This window comes from Trichechus manatus, unplaced genomic scaffold (assembly GCF_000243295.1).
Source record: "Trichechus manatus latirostris isolate Lorelei unplaced genomic scaffold, TriManLat1.0 scaffold00114, whole genome shotgun sequence".
Lineage (NCBI taxonomy): Eukaryota > Metazoa > Chordata > Mammalia > Sirenia > Trichechidae > Trichechus > Trichechus manatus.
The window spans coordinates 703428-713737 of NW_004444050.1; the positions used below are offsets into that span (position 1 = coordinate 703428).

At 43.0% G+C, this 10310-nt stretch overlaps 1 protein-coding gene across 3 annotated transcripts in view; it reads right to left on the reverse strand.

The window, feature by feature from the left end:
- The window catches only part of VPS41 (VPS41 subunit of HOPS complex), a 282612-nt gene that overhangs the window by 264720 nt on the left and 7582 nt on the right, over positions 1–10310 (reverse strand). For all 3 annotated transcript variants that reach the window (XM_023738305.1, XM_023738307.1, XM_004383951.3), the window contains exon 2: positions 3203–3241. In XM_023738305.1, the coding sequence (XP_023594073.1) occupies positions 3203–3241 (39 nt within the window). The remainder of the gene's footprint in view (positions 1–3202; positions 3242–10310) is intronic.

Here is a 10310-nt window from a genome sequence, read left to right on the forward strand (position 1 = left end):
AAAAAAAAAAAGGTTGAGAAGGGAGAGGGTTGACATGTTGTGGGGTTGTTAACCAATGTCATAAGACAATACGTGTACTACTGTTTCATGAGAAACTATTTGTTCTGTAAGCCTTTACCTGAAGTACAATTAAAAAAAAAAATACACAAATGTTTGTAACAGCTTGTGAATATGAAGGTTGTGCGTCAACTTGGCTGGGCAATGATTCTCAGTGGTTTGGCAGTTATGATGTAGCTTGGCAGTATTACGATGACGTGATCACTTCCATGATGAGATTTGATGTAATGGGATCACCTCCATCATGGCATCGACTGTGAGTGGCCAATGAGTTGAAAAGGAGTTTCCTTGAGGATGTGGCCTGCATCCAATATAGATGAATTTTCTGGAAAGGCTAGTAGGTTTTTGCTTGCTCTGGATCCTGCAGCTGGCACCTGTTCATCTGACCTCTGGTTCCCGGGACTTGAGCTAGCAGCTTACCTGCCGTCTTGCCTGCCGATCTTGGGATTCACTGGTCTTCACAGCCTGTAAGCCAGAACCCTGCTGTCTGACTCACTGATCTTGGGTTCGACAGCCACTGCGAGTACATGAATCAGGAGAAGCCTCCAGTATGACCCACAGACCTGGGACGTTTCAGCCTCTACAACTGTGTGAGCCATTTCCTTGATATAAATCTCTGTTTAGATATTTATACACTATTGGTTTTATATTTGTAGTGAACCCAGCCTCAGATACAGCTCTATTCAAAACTGTCAAAAATTGGAAGTAACTATGACGTCCTTCAGTAGGTGAATGGATAAGCAAACTATGGTACATCCATACAATGGAATATAATTAGGCGATAAGAAGAAATGAGTTATCAAGTCATGAAAAGAAACAGAGGAACGTTAAAATCATATTCATAAGTGAAAGAAGTCGGCTGAAAATGCTATATACAGTATGGTTCTGACTATACGATATTCTGGAAAAGGCAAAAATATGTTGTCGTTGTTAGGTGCCATCGAATCGGTTCCAACTCATAGCTACCCTATGTGTAACAGAACAAAACACTGCCAGGTCCTCCGCGGGAAAGTTTTGATTCTCACATTGTTTTCTTCCTCTAATAGCTTTGTACAGATGTGCCCTAATCAGGACTTCAAACTGGTTTGCTCCGGTTCAATCGACTGCTAAGAATTTGCATTTTCACTCCAGATATACTGAATCAGAATCTACATTTTAACAAGATCCCTAGGTGATTCTTAGGTACAACTTCCTGGGAACTTGGTAGAAATGCAAATTCTCCGCAGGGGTTTGAACTTGAGTGAACTGGTTCGAAGCCCTGGTCCTAACATTTTTTGTGCATTCTAAAATACCTTGGATTTTCCGGGATAGGAATAATAAATGACCCTATGAAGGGGGTGAGGCATTTGGGTGGTTTACTAGGTTTCTCAGTTATGCTGGTAAAATGAAGTGAATTTTCTTTAATCAATGGCAACTTCTGGTGGTGGCGGGGGGTGACTAGATGAGTCTCCTGGTCATTTGATATCCTTCTGTTTCTGAGGTGCCTTTAATTTCCTCTACTTTGTCCTTTCCCTTCACCACCAAGCCTCCAAGGGATGTCTCTATTTTTCCCCCATAAGCAGCACCATTCAACACTGCCAGTTCTGGTCCACACACTTTGAAGCCCCTTCCTTTAAATTCTCCAGTAGACAGTGCTCTGATCTACCAGGTGTCGACCTATTGTCATTATTTCCCACTCAGAGTGGGGGGCTGCTCCCTGTGGGGGTGATTTTTATCTGGGTCCTGTCACCACTGAGGCTCAGCTGCACTCTCTCCATTTCCACCAGGTCACTACCTGACTCAGCTCCCACATCATCCTCAGCTGGCTCTGCTGGTTTCGGATGTTTATTTCCCCACTTATATTGAAGTTCTAGTACTCTGTGTCCTAATTATGCTATAGGCATGGGTGATGCATGCTTTTGTTTGCTTCCCCTGTTGATCTGTTTGGTACCTGTAGGGTGTGGGATGTATGGAAAAATTTAGATTTAGATGGCTGCCAACATTCTCCTCACCTCTGACATGAAAATTCTGGACAGAACTCTAACAGTGCACGATTCTGTGCCAATGGTTCTGTGAATACAACATTCTCAGTTAATTAGGCATTTCCAAATATAAGAATGGTGATCTGAAATGCTTTTCAGTATTTTACTAAAAATTAACAGATTTTATACCCTAACTATAAGCAAACTCAGTAATGCCTTACCAGTTACCCCAAAGACAGTAACAGAAGTCCTTAGTAGTGACAATGTTAGGAACCATGACTCTAGGCAAAGCAGAAATGCAGGATGGCACACTGACTAACAGGTTCTCAACAGGGCGATGGAGAGGCTTGCCCCTTCCCTGAGTCAGCAAATAAAATTTATACAATAACTATATGCGATATCAACCCAAGTTTCATAGACTGTCATGGCTACAGCCACATCAGTGTGGATTTCCAGCAGGTTAGCACAGATACCTTCTCATTCCTCTGAGCTGAATGAAACAGTAAAAGGAGAAACTGTACTTATTATTAGTCAATCCTTAAAACTGATAAGCTAATTAATTTGGGCTATACTTAAACTTATTTCTTATACATATTCTTGAAAAAGAATTTTTTAAAAGCCCTCCCTTCTAAATTACTTTATTTTGAGATACAATTCTTGGTACAACTTAATTCCCTAACAGCTTTTAAGCTGGTTACTTTCCTTTTTATTTTCTGAAGTAAACTATAATTTCAATGGCTCAGAAATTATACCAATGAGCATACTACATTCCTTAAAAGAGCACAGATTAATATCATAGAAGCTATTACTCTAAAATACAGGTTTTTAAAGTGTCAAAATTAGTTTTTTAAAACTTTATACCAATTTCCCACTGCCAACATACTTCAGGTTAAAATACTGTTCGAAGTGAGAAGACTTTTTGTTTCTTCTCATGTATATTTTTAAGCTAATCCATTTACTATTTTTAAAGATACCTGACATGCTCTTCCCCAAGGCTCAGTTACCTCTGGTCCCACTTTACCATGGTCCCTGGGGATGCACATTTAGTAAGGCAGTACAAGCTCAAGATGATAGGAGAAAGAAAAGGTCTTTTAGGCATACTGAAAAACCCCCGTATTTCCTGCAGTTTCACTATTCCAGCATGGTTCGCTAGACATCCCAAGACTCCTAGAGCACCACCTTACCTCAGATTCATCTGTAGACTCTTCAAGGGAGCTGGTTTCCTACAAAGCAGAGAGGAAAATGGTCAAAACAGGTGACAAAAGGATAAAAATCACTTTCAAGCGAAAAGAGTTTTCACGTCCCCGCTGCCAATACCCACCTGCCCTTTTTCGAAGGTAATGTACAACTACACATTAAAGGACTCCATGTACTCCGGCTCTCCCATACCTCCCACGACTTCTCACCCCTTGAAGGACTGAGGAGGTTCACTCTGAGTCACAGGTCCACTACTCCTGCTGACCTCCCCCAATTAATCAGCAGATGAATAAATTACCCCAGAAACTTGTCGTCTGAGTATGTGGGAGACTCTTTCCCTCACTAATAATGGGAATCCATCATGCAAAACAGCATTACTGATCTTGGAGGGAAAGCGAAAGCTGCAGTCTCAGTTATCAATCAGCCAATTTTTGCACTAAAAACTAGTGTGCTATTAATTATTAACTATTAATCTGGCTGAATCATAACGAATGTCTTGCTTAAATAGCATTTAAAAAAGAACTGCCCAACAGTGGTACCTATCAGACACCAGGCAAACAAGCTGTATAAATTTACATTCACTCTTTAAACCATTAACCTCAAGACAAATCCTGCTGTTTAACACAGTTTTCCTCCTGCTAGACAATGAATCTTGCAGCTCTGGAGAAAACAAAGCAAAAAGGGGAAAAATTGACTTGATCCTGCTAATCTCTCACCTGTCCACTGGAAGAGAGAATCTGCTGATGCTATACATCCTCAAAGGGGTCAGCAAAATGAAGATTTACTTAACGTACTTAGTTATAGATATCAATAGCAATAAAAGGTTACACCTAGTATGCTGACACTGAATGTAAGCATTTTACAACAACCCATGAGATAAACAAAGAAAGAACCAAAAAAGGAGAAGTGGGGGGAGGCAAGGACACCTTCGACAGAACTAATACTTTTATAAGGGGGGAAAAAAAAACATTAAGAAGAAAGTCAGGTACACATATTACTCAATGCAAATTGGATAGCAAGATGAATGCAAATCTAGGGTTCCAAAATATTTTCACTTCGTTCATCAAAAATCAGTAGAGCCTGTGGGGCAGACACCCATCAAAATACAGCCTGGTGGACAATAGAGTTCTTGCCCTCAGAGGTGTCTGTAAACTGGGGATAAATGTTACTTGTAATTAAGAACTATACTAGTTGTATTATTAACCATGATGGATATTAGAATCTCCTCTACTTCCCAATGCAGCCTGTTGAATTTAATATTAATCTAGTTCTTACGAAGTTTTTTTTATTAATTTGGAGCTATAATCTCTCCACAGTAGCTTTTTGTTCGTATCATCACTGAACCAAAAAATTAGCTTTTTGTTCTAAGCACCACTGAACCGCAAAAAAAAAAAAAAAAAAACCATCGAGTCGATTCTGACTTATAGTGACCCTGTAGGACAGAGTAGAACTGCCCCATGGAGTTTCCAAGGCTGTAAATCTTTACGGGAGCTGCCTGCCACATCTTTCTCCGCCAAACTTTTGGTTAGCAGCTAAACACTTAACGATTGCATCACGAAAAATCCAATTCCTCTGCTGACAGTTACACAGATAGTTAACGACATGCACCACGACCATGATTCTCAGTAGCCTCTCCTCTGCGTTCACCACCCCTAGTTTCTAGTTTTGGTCCCCTGACCATCCAGCCCTTTTCGTTTGGACACACTTCACTTTTAATATTAATAGTCACCATGTTGACTTCTTCACTCAACACATCTATTACATATTGCTCACAATGCTAAGCGCTTTATGCATAGTAGCATCTTCAAATTTCCTAACAACCCGCAAGGTAAGAACACTAGGGCTCAGAGGTTGAGCTTAAGACTTCTAACATCCCTTCCATCCCAGGGTGTCCCTGAATATTAAGTTATCAGCATTAGCAAAACAAAGCTTCGGCAACTCTACTGATAAACCACACCTAGATTCCTGTTTTCTATCTCCAAAACTCTGAAAGGACACTTGATTACTCTTTTCCGAAAAATTACATTAAATCTAAAGAAAAAGATTTTTTTTTCTTATTTTACTTGGAACCCATTCAAATAGGCACGTAGGGTAAATGGGCAAATGTCCCATTATACGTTCTCCATGAAAACAAAAAGTCTCCAACCGGCAATTTCAATCCAAAGCTCAAGAATCAAACCGGCCCTTCTCTGCACACATCCCAGAGGTCTCCAAATTCCCAATATGCTCTAAGGTCCCAAAGGACCCCCCACTCCAGGGGCACCGCAGAACCCCCCAGGGAGGGGCTGCCAGCAGTCAGCTCAGGGCCTTCACTCTAGCTTCAATTAGAGAGCCCAGGGTTTATGTTTTATATTTCTACACTGCCAATCTGAGACTAAAACAAAGTTTGAAAGTCACTGACTGTTTCTAAATTCTAACCTTTTTTTTCATGGCCCAATCTATGTCTCACCTCCTCCTGTAACCCCAGGCCACAAGATCCAAATCTGGCCTCTCGTGGCCTTTCTTTCTTCCTATGTCTCTCAGCTAGCAGCTAATATTAATGACTTTGTCCTAATACACAGGTCCCTGGGTGGTGTAGCTGGTGCTCAACTACTAACTGAAAGGTTGGTGGTTCAAACCCACCCAGTGGTACCACACAAGAAAGGCCTGGCAATCTATGACACACAATTATACTCTGTAACACGAGGTTGTGATGAGTCAGAACTGACTCAACAACAAGTGGTTTATGGGTCCTAGTTGTTACTTTAAAGCACTGTGGATAAACCTCAAGGCTTCTGCCTCTGTCTCCCCACCGTCTACCCAGAGTAACAACTCAACACGTTTGCGGATGACGATAAGACATAATCAGCAAATCTAAGTTAACATTCTTCCTCTTCCACATATTCCTTCTGCATTTATGAGCAATACCAAGTGCGTTTTCCCAGGCAGATGCTTAAAATATTAGCTCATGGTTACAGGACAGTTACACAAGGGGGGCTGTAAGAATATAGCAGCAAACAAGGACTAAATGAATTTGAACAGAATGTTCACAGCCTAGCAGCAGTCCTGGGAAAGGGGCTAACTGGGCTCTCAGAAGGCCCTCCCAATAGGCTTTCAACCAGCCCCACCTGTAATCATACCATCAGCACAGGGCCCGGGGACAGTGACCTGGGAGAAGACTCAGCACCAGCTGGCTTCAGAGGCCAGGAGGGGCTAAGCGGAAGGCTGTCAACCCAGAAGGAGAGGGAAGCCAAGACCTCCCTGAGCTGTGAAGTCCTAGAATGTGGAGAGTGCATACACTGTTGGGAAAGAAAAGTAGAATCTGGAGGACAAATGGGAGGCTGGAAGTGAGTGTGAGGAAGGCCAGCTCTAAACATTGCAGGTGGGTTGACCTGGCTCTGTGCTGGACAAAGAAACAGAGCAGGGACCAGGCCTTGCGAAATCAGACTGAGCCTGGAAACAGATCGGAAACACACAACACTGCATTGCCATCTTCTCTCTCTTCCCAACAAACTGTGTGTCACAGCTGCACTTAATGGAAAAGAGGGTTGTGATAGGTCCCGATGTCTGACATGGGCACAGGAGGGAGGACATATTTTGTGTGATATGTATTTGATATCCCTGTTCTCACAGAGGCTCAATTTCAAAAACCTCAAGGCAGCTGTGGCCAATTTTGGGCACCCAAGGGGGAAGTCCTGGTGGCACATGGTTAAGATATCGGCTGCTAATGAAAAGGTAAGCAGTTCGAATCCACCAGCTGCTTCTTGGAAACCCTATGGTGCAGTTCTACTGCATCCTATAGGGTTGCTATGAGTCGGAATCGACTTGGCGGCAAAGGGTTTGGTTTTTTTTTTTTTTTTGGTTAATGCTCCATGTTGGTGGAATAGAAAAGATTAAAGTACCTGGGGAGTGGGCAAAAAAATAAACAAATAAAACCAGTTGCCATAAAGTCAATTCCAACTCATGGCAACTCTACGTGTGTCAGAACAGAACGGTGCTCCACAGGGTTTTCAATGGCTACTCTTTTGGAATTAGATTTGCCAGGCCTGTCTTTCAAGGCGCCTCTGGGGTGATTGAAACTGTCAGTCTTTGGGTTAGCAGCCAAGCACTTAACCATAGGCACTACCCAGGGAACTGGCAGGAGTAGGGAAAGACTCCGGTTACCAACCCTGCTCAGCCCACAGGGCTCAGTTACTTTCCTCATTCTTATTCTGCAAATTAAGGAAAACCTCAAGGTCTGCCCCAGCCTGGAAACGGGACAAGCTCAGTGACCCAATGAACTGTGATGCCCAGATCTGACTTTGTAGCAGAATCATCTAAACTGAGTTTAAGGAATTGGCTAAAACTATGCAATTCTGAGTTCCATCTTCTTCAGAGATTCTGATCCAGTAGGTCTGACATAAGAGCCTGGAATCGGAAGCATTTGGTAACAAAAACACTAAGGAGGACCAAGCTTCTAGAAGAAACAAAGGCAATTGTGACAGAGTAGCCACAAATGCACAAAGCACAGAAGCCCCTGGTCTGACTGACAAGACACCCTAACATGGTAATGTGGGTGCTAGGGAGACTACTATAACTAGCTAGGGTCTTTGGCTTCAAGCTAACCAACACAGCCATAGATGAGAGGAAAAACGGGCCTGTGAAGTAATAAGCAGGTCCAGCTGAACTAACATTTCAGTTACATGAAGGAAAGAGTGAGCCCTTTAAAAATCCGTCCGATCCTGTGCCTTTCAGTTTCCTGTTTGGGGCTCTGTTTTTCCTTTAGTTACTACTGAAGTTGCTTCTGAAAGATTTGTCTTGTCCAACCTGAAGGAGAAGAGAATTGCCAATACTTGAGGAAGCCCAAGTTTGCAGGATCAAGTGCTGTCCTAGTTATAATACCATCTCTTCAACCCGGCCACATTCACATGTTTTATCTCATTTCACTCTCATAAGAGTCCTAGGGAGTAAAAATCCCAATTCACAGAGAAGGAAACTGAGACAATCAAAATGTGTCGATTTGGTCTTTATTTTATGCACATAGGAGTATACATGCTCATGAATATGCCACCTGTAAGTTAATAAGCAATCTACAATAAGAATACAATTTCCCTAATATCTAAAACACAGAGGGAGAAATAAAAGTAGAAACTCTTCATCTGGTTGTGGAACAGATGCTCTGATCAATCAAATATTTTAATGAACTAGATTCCATGCAGGTTAACAGGAAAGGTGAAAAAGTACCTGGCACAAGTAAAGAATGGAGGAAATGTGAGGCGGGGCCAAGATGGCCGACTAGTCAGATGCTTCCGGTGGACCCTCTTACAACAAAGACCCGAAAAAACAAGTGAATCAATTATATATGGCAATCTGGGAGTCTTGAACATCAAAGGGAGAGTTGAGGAACCAGACTGAGTGGCAGGGGGAGGGAGACACGGTTCGGAAGCAGTGAGGAGTTGCCCCAACTGACCCTGCAAGAGACAGAGCCCTTCAGGCCTGATCAGCTCAGGGGTGAGCAGCGAGGCAGGCAAGCAGTAGGGCTCGGGAGGCGCGTTTTCCGCACTGGGAGAGAACCAGCGCCAGAGAGTCTACAGAGCCACCCAGAACCAGTGAGAAGCAGCCCTGGATCGGCAAAAGATAAGAAATTGCGTAGGGCTTAAGGCAGATCAAAAACACCCCTCTTAGGGAAAAACCTCTCTCCCGTTTACCTCCCCACTCCCTGCTCTCTGCACTGGGTCCCGGACCGGCTTCAGTAATTCCTGAGTCCCCTGGGCCAGAAATAGGATCCATCACATGCCCGGAGCCATTCTCCCTGCCTTGGAGAGTGAAAAAATGAACGGGGAAAAAATAAACTGCCGACTCCCGAAAGCAAAGAACCCAGGGTAGGCAGAGATCCTTTGCCTAGGCACAGGCATAAGGGATGCACGGACTCTGAGTGCCTTTCCTCCTGTATAGACTGCCACGGGCCCATTTCAACAGCGTAGATCCTTATTACTGCAGTACAACAGGGTATATAACAGAAGTCTAACTTCAACTGTTTCAGCTCTGAAGTGACAGGATCTTGACATATGTCACTGCTCTGCCCATTAAGCAGGGTCTTCACCTACACACGTCAGTGGCCTGAGAACCAGTGGCTACAACTATGCCACCTAGCCACCTGCGATACAGGCCATGAATAAGAGGCGCCCCCCAGTCCTCACAGCCAACAGCATTAGGTGCTCATAATTCGGCAGCAAAACCCACCGAACTACGCGCTCTAGGAACAGGGACACGCCTTCCTCCGGGACACTCGGGGGTGGCCATCACACCCTGCCTGGCTCAGAGTGTGTCCCCCTGCTGCAGCCAGATGCCTGTGCCTACACCAATCACCCAAGCCTGTCTAGGAATGTAAGTGAGAGCCTACACCACATGCTTGGTGGCTATCTACCTGGGTACCTGACCTGAATCCATACAGGAGGAATGGGCAGACTCCTGAGCTCACATACCTAGTAACAGATCTAACCACCTGGTGACAGGATATTAGAGCTTCAAAGGTACCAATAATCAAACTAGCTCATACGAGCAGCCTATTTGGGCATATCAAAACAAAACAAGAGCTAGAACACAGTAAGCAAACATAAAATAAATAAATATAATAACTTATTGATGGCTCGGAGAAAACAGTCAATATCAAATCACATAAAGAGACAATCCACGATGGCTTCAGCAAGCTCCCAAAATAAAGAATCTAGAAATTTTCCAGAGGAGGAAAATTTCTTGGAATTACCTGAGGTAGAATACAAAAGATTAACATACAGAACTCTTCAAGAAACTAGGAAGGAAATTAAGCAAAACGCAGAACACACAATAGAGGAAATAAAAAAGATTAGAGAAGAGCATAATGACAAATTAAACAGGCTGCAAGAACTATAGAGAGACAGCAATCAAAAATCCAGAAGGTTAACAATAAAATTTCAGAATTAGACAACTCAATGGAAAGTCATAGGAGCAGAATTGAGGCAATGGAAGTCAGAACTAGTGAGAATGAAGACAAAGCACTTGACAGCAACTTACTTGAAGAAAAGTCAGATAAAAGGATTTACAAAAATGAAGAAACCCTAAGAATTATGTGGGACTCTATCAAGAGGAATAACCTAC